The 18,262-nt window shown below is 38.2% G+C and overlaps 2 protein-coding genes across 4 annotated transcripts; both read left to right on the top strand.

The window, feature by feature from the left end:
* The first annotated feature begins 3,983 nt into the window (after positions 1-3,983).
* Positions 3,984-4,797, top strand: LOC118486540. The gene is made up of 2 exons (XM_035983054.1): positions 3,984-4,131; positions 4,246-4,797. The coding sequence occupies exons 1-2, from the start codon at positions 4,051-4,053 to the stop codon at positions 4,795-4,797; spliced, it is 633 nt and encodes a 210-aa protein (XP_035838947.1). The 5' UTR covers positions 3,984-4,050.
* Positions 4,798-4,984: 187 nt separating this feature from the next.
* LOC110909223 (probable helicase MAGATAMA 3) lies at positions 4,985-8,419 on the top strand. Of its 3 annotated transcripts, none has more exons than XM_022154256.2 (6): positions 4,985-6,208; positions 6,355-6,679; positions 6,830-7,094; positions 7,256-7,459; positions 7,820-7,969; positions 8,109-8,419. In XM_022154256.2, exons 1-6 carry the CDS (start codon positions 5,417-5,419, stop codon positions 8,269-8,271), a joined length of 1,899 nt encoding a protein of 632 aa, XP_022009948.1. In that variant the 5' UTR covers positions 4,985-5,416; the 3' UTR covers positions 8,272-8,419. The 3 variants fall into 3 exon arrangements, with proteins under 3 accessions (XP_022009948.1, XP_022009949.1, XP_022009951.1); XM_022154257.2 differs by having other exon boundaries at positions 7,823-7,969; positions 8,109-8,395; XM_022154259.2 differs by having other exon boundaries at positions 8,112-8,394.
* The last annotated feature ends 9,843 nt before the right edge of the window (positions 8,420-18,262 follow it).

Here is an 18,262-nt window from a genome sequence, read left to right as displayed (position 1 = left end):
GAGTTAATGTCTATCATCATTGACCAAGATGCAAGGTCTACTAGTTCACGCCCGATTCCCCCGGTCATGGTGTGAGGTTGTCAAACCTAATAGCGCTATCAACTAATAACCCGTTCGCCCCCGGCGATTAATCGGTATTGTAAGCAGGGACTTTGCATGATAGAGATTCATTAGTTTTGCTAGTTGTGATTTATAAATAATATCCAAACGTATCCCTCCCGGAGATAGTAATATAAAGGTACCCATTCGTATTTCCCCCAGAAATATTAGTTCGAAAGTATTTTTCCCAAAGATGGCAGTTTGTCCGTGTCGCTCCCTGGGACGCATGCTTTTAGTGTGTGAACTCACCTTGGGTTGCTCGGCAGATGGTTTACTTGGTCAAGTGTGTTGGTCAACCACATCCTAATATGGTTACCAGTTATGATCAGACTTGGGTACAAATAGTCACGTATATCCTACATGTACCTAAAACATAGCATACATATAATACCAGGTGGTCTCGACTCGAAAGCATGAGGTCTTGAGTCGCATCCAGAAGGTCTCGAGTAGTGAACCTTTGTGTTGCAGTCTTAGGGATCTCGAGTCCGGTCTCGAGTCCTTGAAGCCTGCTGCTTTTCTCGAGTTGTCTCTTGGTTGGTCTCGAGTCGCAACTAGTGAGTGAAACACTTGCCGAGTCGAGACCCCTAAGGAATCATTCTAGAACCTGTCCTATCTTTTGTACTAACCAATCAAATTTTAGAAACATGTTTCCAATTCCGTACACACACTAAAACAGATCAAATCATCAAATTTCAAATATTCTAAACATATTCATACTGTTCATCATATATTCAAATTGTCCTTCACCGGGGTTTTCATCATCCTAACGAAACAACTCTAACATACATTACTGTTTCATTCCTTTGAATCAGTATGAACATATCTAACATCATTTTATCCTATAAATCATTTTGACATCATTCTTATAAACAATTTCAGCATATACTCATAGTACAACATCATCATTTATATTGTTTCATTGAGAAACCATGTCCTATTTACATTAATATTTCCAAAACATGAACCATTATCAACCAAATCAACCCATAACTAGCACCAAAACAGATTTGTATTCAACACACAAATTATCGGTTCCTCTTATTTACCCTTAAACAAGTATCTACATCAATTAACCATTTTTAACTCACCAAATCACACAAAATCATGCAAAGAGACATCTAAAAAATGCATGTATAACATTCATCAACTAAGCACCCCTAATGCACATTGCCATCTAGTAGTCATGAACACTAACCGGATGGTGCTCGGGTGTGGGAGTGGTGTGGAATCAGCCGAAAAGGAACCTCCTAGCTAAGAATGCGAGCTAAAATGAGAGCTTGAGATGCTACCGTTGGATCCGAGACAAGAGGAGAGGATGATGTGGTTAGGGTTTTAGTGAGAGGAAGTAGGAGAGTCTGGGAGTGAGTGTGAGGGAATGTTTGGGGATTGGTGAGGTGAATGATTGTCAAATCATTCTTAGTGTCGGCTGGTCATAAGGGTTTTATACCCTTCGTGAAGTACGTTAATGTACGTTAAGGCGTGAAGTACATTATACTTTCTCTCTCTCTCTATATATATATATATATATATATACACATACATATCGTAACTTCGCTATATCATACCCACATAACACACAAAAGGATCATATAACACATAGAAACAAATAGCAAGTTTTCATTTAATAGCTTTATCTAACGGTATCATACAATAAGGTTGTTCGGGAAAACCCAAAGTGTCACATCTACCCTGCAACCAGCGGACCTGCTTGTCTTCGGTTGGGCTGGGGGAAACATGCTTGTGTGGACCCCCTTTGGTTAGTTTATGGGAAAACGGGTTTGTAGCTGGACAAGCAGCAAGAAATGTAGAATCAAAGAAAGTAGATAAGCACGCTAAAGCTTATGCTGAGAACTAGCATGTCTTTGTCCCTTTTGCCTTTGATAGATTTGGCTCCCTAGCGCCAAAAGCTATCCATTTTTTGACCAGGGTCCAACGGGTCATCCACAGTAATTGTTCAACCCCAGGGGGACAGGAGTTTGTATTTGGAAGGTTATGGCTTGCAATTCAGATATGGGGACGGTGTTTTGATGTAACTGGACAAGTTTGTTATATTTAAATTTAGATCTTAAATTAAAATTTGAAAGTCCTAAAATGTTTAATAACTAGAGAAAAATGCCCGGATAGTCCCTGTGGTTTGCCCGTTTTTCACCTTTAGTCCCTAACTTTCTAAAATTACAGCTATAGTCTCCAACTTTTGCAATTTCGTTCCCGGATAGTCCCTGGCACAGATGAGGGTTAGTTTCCACCGTTAAATAAGTGTGAAATGACTATAATACCCTCACTAATAAAAAATATTATTAAACCTATCTTCAACCCACAACCCACAACCCACCACCGTCTTCAACTTGTCTTCAACCCACAACCCACCACTGTCTTCAACCAATCTTCAAACCCACTCCCAATCTCACCCCACCATCAAACACCCATCCTCATCTTCACTGCATACGTATATCCAGAGAGAGAGAGAGAGAGAGAGAGAGAGAGTAAAAAAACGCACAGAAAGGAGAATGTAGAAAATCATGACAGAAAGGGGGAAAGAATAGAGAAGATAATCCATTTAATTTTAAAATCCATTTGATTTGGTTCCACGGGCGATTTTGGCTACCAGGAGTTTGATTCAGCTGGATAAGAGGGCTCGTGAAGCGGCTGCGATGGTTATTGTAGTGGTAGAGGTATAATCAGTGTATTTATATAGTGAGCGAATCTATCTCCAATTTGTGTTTTCAATAAAGAAGGGCAGGCCCGGTTATAGTTCAACACAAAGATAAGCTAAACAAGAGTTCAAGTCTGAGTTTTTATGAACTTAAAACAAGTTTCAAGTTCATTGAATGATCAATTTTCGCATGTAATTTCAAATTATTGAAGTTGAAACAGAAGAAGATAAGATCACTAACCTGATTAACTGGTACGAGTAGTGTGGGGGAGATGAATCCAGTCAATTGATTTTGAGTTGTTGCTTCTGGTAAGATGCAGTATACAATTGACAAATTGGGTTTAAAAATTGGGGAAAAATTGAGTGAATGTTGAGCTTGTTGAAGAGTGGGTGGTGGTATGGTAGTGGCATTTTTTTTTCCGGCGGGGGGTGAGGTTGGGGAGGTGTTATGTTGGTGGTATTGTGGTGGTGAAAGGTGGAAATGGTGGTGGGGTGAAGAGTGAGGAAGATGAAGTGGGTGGGGTGAGGTGGGTGGTGGCTCCCACATAATAGTTATTAAATTAATAGTAAGGGCATTTAGGTCATTTCACATTCATTTAACTGAGAAAATTAACCCTCATTCGCGTCAGGGACTATCCGGGAACAAAATTGCAAAAGTTGGGGACTATAGCTGTAATTTTAGAAAGTTAGGGACTAAAGATGAAAAATGGCCAAACCAATGGGACTATCCGGGTATTTTTCTCTAATAACTATAACCAAGTTAGAAGATTAAAATGGATAGATCTTAAATTTGGGAGGATGTTTGTGTAATTTTACACCAAATGAGACTCTTAATTTGAAAGAAAAAAACTGTTGTTCTTTTGGAAAGTTGATTACTTTATATTTCTCTTAGGCCATGCGTAATGGGCATTATAGGGGCATGAAAAAGTTTGATAAAGCCCCTAGCATCATCCCCTTGGGCGTTATAGGGGCATGAAAAGGGAGAGACATTTCTAGAATAATGCTCCAAGAGGAGGAAAAAAATAGTAAGTATTCAATGAAATGGGCATTAACCGTTACATATTTTTTACAGGGGCGTTATAATATTGATGTGGCGAAAAATACCCCTTAGGGGGCATTAACCATTACACATGGTGTTATTGACTAGGAGTCAACTTGGTATCTTCTTTCCTTAACAACACCATTCTACCTTTTTTTTCTTTATTCTTTATTTTGTAACTGCTTTCTCTTTGGCGCTTTTAAAAGTAAGTTACTTCCATTCAGCGGTTTGCTGATCTAAAACTTGATCTGTTTTGGAAATGAAGAATCAAGAGTTGATAGATGTGGTGTTCACTTGGTCTATTGATGATGTACTCAATAAAGATCTTATCAGGAACAAGGTTAGTTAGTATTGTTTATATGCATCCAATTTAAATCAAAGTATGCTTTTGTTTATATGCATCAAGTCAGATCAAATTATACTATTGTTTAATAAAAAAGAAATCTATCAACAGGTTACCAAAATCCCACAAAAATTTTCATCCTTAACCGATTACACCAAATCGTTTATCGATCCACTACTCGAAGAAACCCATGCGCAGTTACTGTCCAGTATGAACATAATCTCTAGAGCATCTACTCGTGAGATCAAGGTTAGATCGGAAACAAAAAATATGAAGTTCCCTAATTACCACTCGTATACCATATCTTTGGAAAACAAGAGTAGAGGTGGAAATTATGAGCCTGAGGTGGGAGATCTCATTGTGTTGACAAATGTAAAACCAAGATGCATTGATGACCTCAAGCCTTATGTCATTGCTTTGGTCCAATTTGTCAATAATGAAGATCATGGCACATGCCAAGTTATATCATCTAAGCCGATACCGCTTTCTGGGGAACAAACACATAAATTCATGCGGATTGCAGTTCATCTTATGAACTTGACAACGAATACGCGTATCTGGCAAGCTTTGCACCCTAGTTTGGATGGGAATAAGAACATGAAAATGATCAATAAAGTGCTTCAAACTGACTCAGTGGTAAAAATCCCTTTTCACATACTTTAATTTGATTTTTATTAAACTTGTAAGGTAAATTTTGCTCACAAGTTACATATCTTTATTCAATGACTCATTGAATTATGGTGTTGTGTGAGTGAGACAAATCAAGCCACCACTAGACTTGTAACTAAGTTTTATGTGCTCAAGCTTCACCATCTTAGGCTTCTAATCTTACATTAATGTTCATCATACCAAATTCATTTATAAGATATGTAATAGAATTATGATACAAATATCCTCTATGGAATTTGCATAACCTCTAAACCAAGAAAATGATGAAAAGCCCCCATATCTAACATCTCGAATTTGTTTTGCATTTTTTCTTCTAACTCAAGAATTGATGAGCTTGTGTAGATTGAATCATCAACATACAAGCATACGATAACTGGATTTGTTGACATAAAGAATAGGTTCTTTTATGCTTTTCACATACCTGTCTGCTTGAAAGTGGTTGTCAATTATGTTGTACCATTCCCTCGGAGCTTACTTTAAGCTATACGATGCTTGATGCTTGATGCTTTATGCAACATGTATACTTTTTTTTCCCTTCACATCGAACCCATGTGGTTAAACATTAACTTGTGCCCCGACAAATAATGCTGTGTTAGAAGTTACAAAACGTTTCATGAGTCTTGTAACAGGTTCACTCAAGGATGCCCCTTATGGTTATGGAGACATAGTTATATTTGGGAATGGTAAACGAATGAAAATCGATGATTTTCAAGAACTCAGTCAAGTGTTTCTTGAAAGCCGCGTATCTGCTCTTGCTGCATCTTTGTCTCCAACTTCTGGTTGGAGAAGCAAGGCAGAATCAATGAAACGTTTGCTGAAATCCCCGAAAGATGAATACAATTTGTACTTACGCGAGTTTGAGACCAGGGATGTTAGGAAGGAAAAGGTGATTGAAAAAAAATTATCTTATAATGACTTTGTCACAAAAAGATTACATGTTCTTGCAGAAAAACTGACAACTATGGTTAGGAACTTGTACACACACATGCCAACTTCTTTTGTTAGTTTACAACTGGCAAAGAAAATGATGAGAGTTATCAGCTTGGTTCAATCGGTCGATATTCCCGTTATCAATCGGCTTGGCGTTTCTGAAGAAACAGCGGTCACGAAGGAGTTCCTTCAAATAGGCGAGGAAGTCCTTCGTGAAACCGTTTCTTTCCCTATATTCACCGATCATCAAGTAATTGGAAATTTTTGTTTGAAAAATGCATGTTTGGTGTTCTGCACTGCCTCGAGCTCAAGTAGATTGCTCACCCTTGATCAGACTAATGTTGAATTATTGGTAGTTGATGAAGCTGCTCAACTTAGAGAATGTGAATCTGTTATCCCTTTGCAACTCTCTAGTCTTCGTGATGTTATACTCATTGGAGATGAAAAACAACTTCCTGCTATGGTTACAAGCAAGGTATGTAAGTGGCAAGATGAGCGGGTTGTGTTATGGTTCAAAACAGTTTTGTATGGGTTAAAATAAATCAGTTTTTGTATGGGTCAAAACGGGTCGGATTGGATTAGCACAATATTATTATTTCATTAACAATCTGAACTCTGTAGATATGTGAGAAGGCGGAGTTTGGAAGGAGTTTATTTGAGAGATTAGTGTCGTTAAAACACTCGACACACTTACTAAATGTCCAGTATAGAATGCATCCTATGATAAGCTTGTTTCCAAACCAAAAATTCTATGGGAATAAGCTGCTTAACGGTCCAAATGTACAAGAAAATAGCTATGAAAAACAGTTTCTTGACGGACGCATGTTTGGAGCATACTCTTTTATTCATTTAGCCCATGGGAAAGTCGAGTATGACCAAACTAATAGTAGGAGAAACATGGTGGAAGTAGCTGTCATTGTTGAGCTACTCACAAAGCTTCATAAAGGTACCTCTTTTTTAAGTATTATTGATCAACTATTTATAGAATACAATGAGAATAATCGGTAAATGTAATAAAATTATATTTCCTAATTTATATCAATCATTATTACAATATACTCTGACAAATATATTATCTCTAACTATAAATATACAGAATCTTTCAAGAAAAACCAAAAGATTAGTGTCGGTTGCATTGCACCATACAAAGCTCAAGTTACAGCAATACAAGAAAAACTTGGAAACATTTATCAAACTAGAGAAGCAGGAGGTGACTTTTCGGTGAAGGTTGGAACCGTTGATGGATTCCAAGGTTGTGAAGAAGATGTGATAATCATATCAACTGTGACTGGTGTCGGGAGTGAATTGATTGGTTTTCTTGGTACACGTCAAAGAGCGAATGTGGCTCTAACCCGAGCAAGGTAACCTACATAAACATTTCAAATACTGTATGGCTAGTTATTTGAAACAACGTTTTCATAATAACCGGTCATCGAACCTGCAGTGAACTGGTTGGATCGATTAGAACGGCTAATAAATAATATATTAATACAAAATATGAAACTAATTTATCTTTGTTAAGGCACTGCCTGTGGATACTCGGAAATGGAGACACTTTGAAGTATAGCACGCCGGTCTGGAAGCATTTAGTGGACAACGCCAAGGTTCGTGGTTGTTACCACGAGGCTGACCAGGACGAGTGTTTGAGTCGATTGATCACAAAGACCTTAGTCGAGCATTGTAGTGATGAAACATTGAACCGCTGCAAAGGAAAGCACCACGATGAGTACGTAATTTTACAATTTTTTTTTTATTATAAATACATAAACAAAATAGGTCCTGGGTTCGATTCCCACAAGGGGGGTTTTCCCATATTTATTGGGTTTCCTCCTGAATTGGTGTATAAGCATTATGCCTAGTGGAGACGGATATGATCAAGTGGTTTCACTCTTGGCACACTCGTGGCACGATGATACTCCAATGGTCCGTCAGTATTCCAAATTTGCCGTACAAAAAAAAAAAAATACATAAACAAAATGGGCTTAGTAATTTGGTTCAAAATAACATTGAAGCTAACTTGAGAGCTGTGTAAGCTAAATATGTTTTTTTTTTTTTTTTTTTTTTTTTTTTTTTTTTTTAACTTTAGAAGGAATTCAGAGGTTCCAAAGATTCAACCGAAGGTGTTAGAGAAAGGGTCCTTGTCAAATCAATTTGCTGCAATGAGTTTTACAAAGACCTCAGTCGAGCATAGTAGTGATGAAACATTGAACAGTTGCAAAGGAAAGCACCATGCTGAGTACGTAATTTACATTTGTTTTATTATTATAAATTAAATAAACAAAATAGGCTTACTAATTTGGTTCAAAATAAAATTGAAGCTAACTTGAGAGCTGTGTAAGCTAAATGTTTTTTGTTTTGTTTTTTTTTAACTTTAGAAGGAATTTAGAGGTTCCAAAGATTCGGACGAAGCCGCTAGAGAAAGGGTCCTCATCAAATCAATTTGTTGCAGTGAGTTCTACAAAAGAAGTGGGATCTTCTTCTTCATTATCGCCATCGGGGTCAACCAAAACAAGTGGTTATACTTGTCAAATATTATAATTTGTATGAAAATGTTACGAGGCTTGTATGAATTATGAAAAACCCAGCTCATAAGCTGGTACGTTTGTATTTATGTGATGCTAGATTGTGATCAGTTCTGTATAAACATAATGGAAAACATATAGAAATACCCGTAATCGCAGACAGACCAGCAGAGAATCCAGTCAGAGACGCAACGATTGAGTTCGACATAATTGTCAGGATGATCCGGTTCCTCCTTAGGGTGTAAGTTCTTGATGGTGAAACCGAATCCTAGAGTGGAATTCTGATGGAGAGAGAGGAGTAAGGGGGGCGATTTCTTGATGTTATGATTAGTGTCTCACCTTTAACCTCTCTAATTATATATACACTCAAGAGGAAATCTAATTACTTAATATGTATAATATATTTTGATCTATATAATATAAATGATTATAATGACTACACAATAATTATATTTAATCTTACATAGATAACTAGTTATACACTCCCGTGTTGCGAGGGCGTTGACGAATGAATGAAACAAAGTGACTAAGGTATATAGTACGACAAACAGTTAGTTTGAAGATCGATAATCAAGAACATCAAATGATCCGGTTTGGGCCGCTCGTTATTTCGTTTATTAGTTTTTTTAATTGGGTCGAACAAGTTACTGGATTATGTTTATTATTTGTATTTCGAATTTGTCCGTAGGCCACCATGTGTCTTATTGGGTCAAGAACATTAGAAGTCCACTAGTTTTAGTATTGGGTATTTGGCTTTGGGTCGTGATGTGCGAAACGGTGTGTGTATGGTACATAACCGTAGGAACGGTTATCATGGAGGAGACATATCCCTCCATGAATCGACACAACCCTATACTCACACCCATTCACTGCATATATATATACGGTTCCATCATTCTGTTATGTATGCAAGTTACTATTGATTCAAGTTGAAGTTTATTCAAGTTCGTACTTCATTGTTTCGGTTAGTTATTTGTTTGTTCGATTCTAGTTGTTTACGATTCAATATGAAGTGGTGTGATGTTTATGGAGATTTTACATACTTGTGTGATCACCGGTCTTCTCGGTCCAATTGGGCCTGGAAACCCATCAACTGTGATACCAACATAGTTGTATAATAGTTTAAAACAAAATGTACAACTAACAACGGTAACATTGTAGACAATAGCATAACATTTAACATTGTAACATCGTAGTCTAATCTATTTCTCCGACTTCTTGTTTTGCTTCGTAGTGTTTATAGAGCCCATCAATTTTCGTCTGCAACTTTAGCTGAGACGCAACTTTAGCTGAGACTAACGAATGCTCACAACCTTCTTAGTTAGTGTGTTTATTCTTTTCATGATTTTTAGCTCATAGGCGATTACTTCGTCTACCATTTTATGTAATTGCTGAAGGACTTGCGCCTACATCCTCGATACTAAATACAAGATAAAAAGAAAAGTTAAAATATAGATTGCATAAAAATTGGTTTTTTGTAACATTAGCCTTAGAGAAGGTGGCAGCCATAACAATAACCATTGGCACTTCTTTACCAATAGAGTTAATTTCCGTTTTGTTTCCCGTGGTTTGGTCGTTTTAATGGTTTTGCCTCAATCGTTTAAAAACAGACATTTTCCTCCCTGATCTATATAACCTATCTCTATTTCACTCCCCGCCCCAAACGCCATCCATTTGCAACGTTAAATAACTGTCACATGCCCCTCACATGAGGGGCATTTTAGTCTTTCTCCATCCAACCTACAAAGTTTTTTTATTATAATATATAATAATACATACATGTCTATGTGGTGTTTTGAATCAAGTAAACGAGTTTTTGTGTTAAACGGGTAATCGGGATTCCGGGTGGAGGTTGCTTCTTCTCATTCTGATAACACTCTTCGTGACAAATTATGTTTTTTTTTTCTAAAACAAACGAACAAACCCCGAGTTAGATAATTTTAGTTTTTAGCCAAATTCTTCTACATTGATCACAAATTCCCTGCGGATACGACCTTACTTACCCGTACTAGTATTGGTATTTAAGGTAAAATAAATACTTTTGATTAGCCCACGACAGCTACATCAACGCGTCGTACACTTATCATAAAAAACGTTAACATCTAATGTCTAAGAAAGTTTGGTGAAAGACTTGTGGGGTAGACACACATTCAGACCTTACTGTCTTATTGGTTTAGGACACTTGTAGGTTGGGATTATTTATTGTTCGGACATTTGGGTTGCTGGCTTGCACAAAGCGCTTTAGGTGAGTTTCATGACCCCTTTCGATTTTAAATGTTTATGTACATTTGGGGGGATGCTTGGTTATGGTAGTTGGGGATGAAGTCCAGCAGATCTATTATGTGTGCATAAGATAATTCATTGAAATTGGGAAGCCCTTGTGGTGGTATTCATTTAGTAACCATTATTTTCCATTGATCGCGGAATCGTCAAATAGATCTATTGGGTTTAACGAGCCCTACTCCTAGTCAGCCGTGACCCTGTGGGTGTGCAATTGTTTCCTAATTAGTTATCCATCACCTTGATGGTGACGTGGCGAGGAAACTTTGTTATGGTTTGGCAACGGGCTTATGTCAACACATACGTCGTTGTTTTTGCAAGGCAACAATTTGATCATCGCGATTTTCATTAGGCTATGCATACTTGTTTTTATCAAATGATTTAAAGTTTCATTTGTGTCATTCAAACTTATTTTAAGCATGTGTTTCAGGTAAGTGAGCGGTGCCTCACAACTTTCGGAAAACTTAGCATGCATCATGACGATACCTTTTGTGGGTTTATCTTATATGTCCCGTTCTTCGTATGGGATATACTTGTGAATGCCTTTACTTTTTTAAATGGTGACTTTTTTTTAGCATTTTGAACATGTTGTTTGATGCAAAACATGTATGTTCGGACACGCTAACCGGCCCACACCAGGCCACCCCAGGCCCAACATGATAGGTAAACCAGCCTAACTCAGCGGCAAGGCGATTGGCGCTTAGGATCGGATCGAACCCGTGACCTTTAGCTTTTGGTGCAAATCTGACGCCCCCTTAACCAACTGAGCTACACGGCGGGGGCTTAAATACTCGGGTTTGCTAATTGGATTCTTGAAAACCCTTTTTGGTCGCGCCTCACGTTTCTGCCTTGGGTGGGGTGTGACAACTTGGACATGCGTATGCATAATGACAATAAAGATTGCAGCAATAACGGATGTTTGATCGATTACCATGAGTCCCTAATTCCATATCAGCGCCTGTAGCATAGCATGTGTTCTGGACATCATCATCATCATGTAACATGTTTCTCGGTCGATGACTATTAAACTTCCTCTTTCCGTAATCCTCTTCGATGCCCTACGTTTCCAGTATATTTTTATCGAAACCCTGGATGCATCCTCCTTTAACAAAAGACCTGGACAATGCAGAAAAGAGTCTCCTAACCGATGAGATCTTTCTCCTATTGTCAAAACCCTAAGAACGAAGAGAGTCCTTTGGCTCTGATACCACTGTAGTTGGATGACCCACTGGCTTCATACTCGAAGATAAAACGTCTTAAACAATAACCAATAACATAGTAACTAATTTGTAAATGGAATTAAAGAGAAAACAATAGAACAATGATTGTTTTGTCAATGAAAGTTTGATCAGATTGATCTATGTTCATCGGTTAACATACATACATACATAACGATGCAATGATTCGTAGAAACCGTTCCAAAAAACAACGCAACTGTTTGACCCAAATGACCCGGCGATTACATGTCTTTCATGGGCTTGTTAATGTTGGTGCACTTGTGTCTGTACTTTGTCTGTATTCGGTCTGTATATAAACGATGTTCTAAGTCTGTGAGTTGACCAAGTCAACCATCCTCCGGTTTGACTTGGTCAAACAGTTAGTAAGTAGTTGTCTGTCTCGAAGGATAGCTCCTCGAAGGATACTGTTGATCCTTCGAGGTACTCGAAAGATATGCTTCGATTATTAGACCTCGAAGGATCATCCTTCGAGGTCATTGCTGATCATTCGAACATATTGTCATCGATAGATGATCCTTCGGACCATCTATCGGATCCTTCGAGCAGACCTGCTGTGTATGGGTATATATACCCATGCATTGTGTTGAGTTCATTAGTTCTGAGAGTTCACATAGGTGCACACACCGAAAGAGAGAGAGACTTCTTGAGAGCTTTCTGTCCAGAACTCACACACACACTTTGAGAGTTTACAAGTTAGGTTTGTAAACATTGTGCTTGTAACCGATACCTTCATTTGCATTAATACAAGTTGTGTTAATCGGTGAACCCTTGTGTGTTGTGTTTGTACTTGCTTAATCTCGGTTTGCCTCCTAGCTTGGATTCCGCACTCGCTAGTGGGTTAGTATAACAAGGTTTGAGGTTCGTCATCCTCCGACAAAAGGGACCTACAAGTGGTATCAGAGCTTGGCTCTTTACCTTGTTTAAAACCGGGTTATTCAAGTTTTGGTGTGTTTGGACACTTAGTTTGGATCCCGTTTTTAGTGCTTTTCTTGGTTTTTCTTACATAAAAACGCGTTCTAAACCTTCGGGAGTGTTCAAGTTTGGGTTGGGTAACTTAAAAACTTGTTTTTGAATGTGTTGGTAATTTCCGGCCATATTCCGGTCAATATTCCGGTGACTGGTTTGAAGATAAGGTTTTCCTTTTTGGGTAAATTATCTTTGAAAATCTTGGTTGGTGAGAAAGTACACTCTGCCATACCCTTTTGCCGAAAGTTGACTTACCAACCCATCACCTTTTCACCAACCCGTCACATCTGTGTCAGTGTGTCAGTGCACATTCGAAAGATATCATTCGACTTCGAAAGATATCCTTCGACATCGAAAGATCATCTTTCGATCAAGGAAGGCTCGACAGATCATCATCTTTCGACACATCCTTCGAAGTCCGAAACATATCTTTCGACCAAGGAATCTATTTGAAAGACAGTGTCCGAAAGATAAGGATTTAACTCGAAAGATAAGGATCTTTCAAAAGGGAATCCTTCGAGTTCTTGAATCTTTCGAAATTATTGTTCGAGATTCAACAGTAATCTTTCGAGTACTGTTGATCCTTCGAACAATAGTTGATCTTTCGATTGTGGTCAGTTTATTGTTAACTAGTTTCTGTGATTTCAGATCTTTCGACCAGGATCCTTCGGCTGTGTGATCTTTCGGGTGGCCATCATCCTTCGTGACTTTGACTTAGAATTTATTTTTCTTGTCAAAGATGAATCCGAGTTGGTGGAATCCTGCCCCAGACAGTGGAAAATATACCAGTTCTGGTGTTACTCCTTCATGGTGGGGTACACCGGCTCCAGACGATGGAAAATACACGAATACAAGGTCATCTCCATTATGGGCCGAATCTCCCACACCACCTCGAATTACTGCAGAAATGTGGGCATCAGTTACCAATCAAAGGCAAAGTGAAACGATAACAACAACAGATTGTTTTGGCAATCCAATACAAGTTCCTGTAAAGCCAGCTCCAACCACAGACATGTATGGAAATCCATTACCCCCAGTTGCCGTACAACACCATTATTCTACTGTAGAATCGTCATTTCTTAATCCCAAGAACAGTAGTCAGACAAAAACGGCGTTGTATGCTGAAATTGTCAAAGATGTCAGCAATGGTGGATCCTCGGGGAATGATGACAGTTCTGAACATGTTAGAAGTTCAGGTGAAGATGTTTCAACTTCAGTGGAGGGTGATACAACTTCAAGTTCAAGTGAGGATGGATCTGGTGTTGATTCTGATGCAGAAAGGCCAACACCTGAGAGTAATTCCAGTCAGGTATGTGTTGATGAACCAACTGCTGTAGATTGTGATAATTGTGCTAGATTAAAGGCAAACATGTCTGAGTTGCAAGGCAAACATGATGCTTTACAAGCTAGTTTGTTTGACTTGCAAGACAAACATGTTTCATTGAATGCCAAGTGGTGTGAATTGCAAAGCAAACACGAAGCTTTGCAAGAGAAATATGATGTGACATTTATCCACAACCAGAAGTTGACCGTGGATCTTTCAAAATGCACAGAAGCCAATATGTTTTATGAAAACCATGAAAAAGAATTTAAGTCAATGATTGAGACGTTAAAGAAAGATAAAACTGAATTGACTAAAATGGTTTCCAGAAAACAAACGGAAATTAATTTGTATATCTCACGTCTTGAGACAATGCAAAAAGAAATGGTCTGTGTAAAAACGGAAAGTGAGGCAATCCAACTCAAGCTAGATAGCTATTTGAGTTCTAGCTATGTGTTGGATCACATCATTGATGTTCAGAAAGAAAAACGGGATGTCACATGCATAGGATATAAGAAATGTCCACCACCTGTGAGACACAATTATGATGCGATGCCTGACGAGGAGGATAGAGTGTTCTTTGAACCATCTGTTCCTCTAGATGTAAAGGAGTTTGCAGCAGGACTCGGATACAAGAAAGATGTATCACCAGACTCAGATACTTCAGCGGATGCATGTGTGTCTTCGGCTGAACTGAATCAGGATCCTCCAGTCATCATTGAGGATGCTGATTCTTCTGATGATGAATCTGATGATACCATTCCAGCAAAGTCTGATGCGGAAGTCAAAGATGGGGACATACCTCTCGAGAATTACATTCTATGTGATCCTCCTGCAAAACCCGCTAAGACTGTTGCAATCGAGTCCTCGTCTGCAAAAGAGTCGGAGGGTGTGAACTTGCTGTACACTCTCGTTGGTGATGATAAAATCTACTCTGACAAAGATTTCCCTATTAAAAATGTTAATCAATCTTTAATAAGTAAAGTCTTTGAAGATTCGACAAGTAAGTTTTTGGGAAAGACAGGACCACGTGTTACAGTTACACAGTGTCCTCCTATTCCAAAGGCCGAAATTCGAAAACAATTTGGGAATAAGAAATTACCAACAGTACAAAAACAGCAAAATCATGCCAAACCTAAAGGAAAAGCACCGACTCAGGGTCAGAAGAAACAGACCCAAAAGAAAAACAAGAATGTGAACTTTGTGAAATCTAAGGGAACGGACAAAATTGAAACTTATGAGAACAAATCTAACTTAGATTTTGTTAAACAAGCAACAGTTTTGAAAAGAAATGATCCAAACTGTTCAAAACCTAGTACCTCGGGATCACAAAGTTCATCATCATCGTCAAGACGAGCACATGATGCTTCGGGGATTGTTGAACGAAGATATTGTTTTGAGTGTGGAACAATTGGACATATCATTCGAAATTGTCCATATCTTCATAAGTTGAAAGCAAAGGTTGATGATCCCCGTGAACAAAATCATGCCGCCCAAGAGAATAGTAAAGGCAAACAGGGCGAAAACAAGAAAAAGGTTCGGAAGATAAACCTCGTGAAATCAAGAGGGACTGATAAAATTGATACTTCCAAAAACAAATCCAATAAGGATTTTGTTAAACAAAGTAAAATTTTGAAAAGAAACAGTCAAAACAACTATACACAACACACAAACGGTTGTGATGTAGGACCAAGTACCTCAAGATCACGAAGTTCGTCATCCGGCTATTGCAGTTATGATACTCCGAGGTTTGTTGAGCGGAGATCATGCTTTGAATGCTGTGAGTATGGACACATCATTAAGAATTGTCCATATCTCACCAAGAGAAAGACAAAAATTGATGTCCCCCATGGTAACAATTACCATAAAAGATCTGTTTCATCAAAACAGGACCCTCGTCTTGTTAAACAGCGAGCAAAGAAACAGAAAAAGAAACAAAGAAAAGAAGTTGAAAAGATTTTAAAACCGGAGATTATCCAAACAAAATCTGTTAAATTGGATGTTAAACATGAAAAACAGAAAGAGATTTGGATACCAAAACCGGTAACTGTTTCAGGGGGAGCTACATCAATTCCGAATCATCGGGAAATGGATGTTACAATTCTCGATGATGACGGACGACCCAAGTCTGTGAAGGCTTGGGTCCCACTCTCCAACTAATCTCTGAGTGAGTGTGCAGGAAGTTCCAGGAGGAACTATTGATAGTCTTAGGATTGTTGATAGTGGAATGTCCTTGCACAAGATAGGCGACAGAAGAAATTGTTGCCTTTGATGGAGAGAGAGAAAAGAAAAGGAAAATTTGGATGAATGAAGTTGCAAAATTCGACCAAATGAAGAACGTGTCAAAATTTGGTCATTCTGGTTTTTGATCGGGTCCTCAGGAACGAATGAAGTGAAATGTGTGCCGATGCCTTTGCATGGATTGAACATCCGCACACCATTTCTGAAAGAGAAAGTCAAAGACCTTCGCTGGTACAATGTGGAAGACCAGCCGGACCCGGAGGTTTATGATTTTATTGCTGTCAAGAGACTTTTCAGTAGTTGCAAATTCGACCTTGAAGTCCACACCGGGTGGATATCCAGTTGGGAGAGTGCTTAGATTCCTTGCAATGCACGGAACAGTTGCAGGATACGCCTCTAAATTCTTAATCTCTCCTATACTTGTCGATATTTGAGCTACTTTGTGAATTATTATTATCTCGAACAGCACTCTTTGACCTGACACGTTGATCTCGGATATCACCTCACACGTGATTGTTTCAATGTGAAACTCATCAATGTTGTCATGGTCCGCACCGCTTACCGACATGCCAACTCATTTTTCCAAAATTTGTTAAATCTTTTCTGATAAAACTTAATTTTGGTAAACGGCATTAAGGTCAAGCACAAGAGTAAACCACATCGGAAAATCATTTTTGTAAATACCTTTGTGTTTTTAAATTTATCTTAGTTTATTGATTTTAGGGGGAGTAAGTCCAAAAATCGGAAAATCCAAAAACATCGAAAAATTTCAAAAACACAAAAACAATAGAAAAACAAAAATGAGTTTCCTGGAGAGCAAAAGAGAAAATGATAGTACATCAGTGGTCTATCCAAACCTCTTTAAACCTTAAATGAAAAACGATAAGCAGCTCTATATAAGATGTATCGGTAGGCTCACAATCATTTTAAAGTGTGCAGGGTGATATAAATCTTAATCGACTGAAGACCAGGTGGGAACCACTCATTGGCATATGGTCTTAGTACCGAAATTTCGTTTGATAGATTGCCGAGGCTCTGAGATATTCGGTCTTTATGCTGCTTATCATCTGGGTATCATGGTTGTATCTTTTACCGAAAAATAACGGGGACGCAAGTCTAGATCTTCCATGATACCATACATACGTGTACATAATACATACTGCATTCGACCTCAATAAGTGATAAACAATCACATGTCCAAATCAAATAAGTGATAAAATATCACATTTATCCGGGTGTCAAGTTCGTCTCTCTGCTGTACGGAAGTACTGACCTGTTCACGGACTTGCACCTGTGCCCTCATGCATACGAAAATCAAGTTCCTCATCAATAAGTGATTATATCACATAGGGCTTGTTTTCAAATCAAAATAAGTGAGATTCTCACATCATATACGGTCAAACAGATGATAATCGGTATACTCACCGGTAAGATGAACTCTCGTGCATACCTTGATACGGGAATGTGTCGTGATGTGGATGAACACCGGTCGGTAAGTATAAATCATACCTTAACGTATCCCCTCGCCATGATTACATCTGATAAGTTGAGTTTAAGTGGACAACAATACCGATAATTGTTATAGGATGCTTATCTTAATGTTAACTAACTGAACAACAAGAGTGTTTTGGCATGACCGTACACTGATATGATTCTCTTACCCTCGAAACTCGCAAAAAGAATGTTTGTATATATTTATTTACTGCTTTCAGTCTTTACATTTGAAAAATTCAAAAATACCAAAAAGATTTTATTTCTTCTTTATTTTCGATCGTACGATGTTGGAACTCAAGTCTTCGTTACCTGAAACCTGAATGAAAACCGAACTGACTAAATCTTCATAAACTGTCAAAATTTGCATGTTTGAAAGTTAAAGACTAAAAATTGACAAATTTATTAAACTTTCAAACTGTCGGACGGTGTTTGATTGTGACATGGTCATTCGTGTGTCATTTGTTTAT

The sequence above is a fragment of the Helianthus annuus genome, chromosome 14, assembly GCF_002127325.2.
Source record: "Helianthus annuus cultivar XRQ/B chromosome 14, HanXRQr2.0-SUNRISE, whole genome shotgun sequence".
In the NCBI taxonomy this organism is placed as follows: Eukaryota; Viridiplantae; Streptophyta; class Magnoliopsida; order Asterales; family Asteraceae; genus Helianthus; species Helianthus annuus.
This window is presented reverse-complemented; position numbering and strand designations above follow the sequence as displayed.

Excerpts from the sequence above, each read along its gene's own strand:
- LOC118486540 (XM_035983054.1), top strand. The coding sequence starts at position 4,051 with ATGAAGAATCAAGAGTTGATAGATGTGGTGTTCACTTGGTCTATTGAT. Across the intron at positions 4,132-4,245 it reads AAGATCTTATCAGGAACAAG|GTTACCAAAATCCCACAAAA; the intron begins GTTAGTTAGTAT and ends ATCTATCAACAG.
- LOC110909223 (XM_022154256.2), top strand. The coding sequence starts at position 5,417 with ATGAGTCTTGTAACAGGTTCACTCAAGGATGCCCCTTATGGTTATGGA. Across the intron at positions 6,680-6,829 it reads ACTCACAAAGCTTCATAAAG|AATCTTTCAAGAAAAACCAA; the intron begins GTACCTCTTTTT and ends ATAAATATACAG. Across the intron at positions 7,095-7,255 it reads GTGGCTCTAACCCGAGCAAG|GCACTGCCTGTGGATACTCG; the intron begins GTAACCTACATA and ends ATCTTTGTTAAG.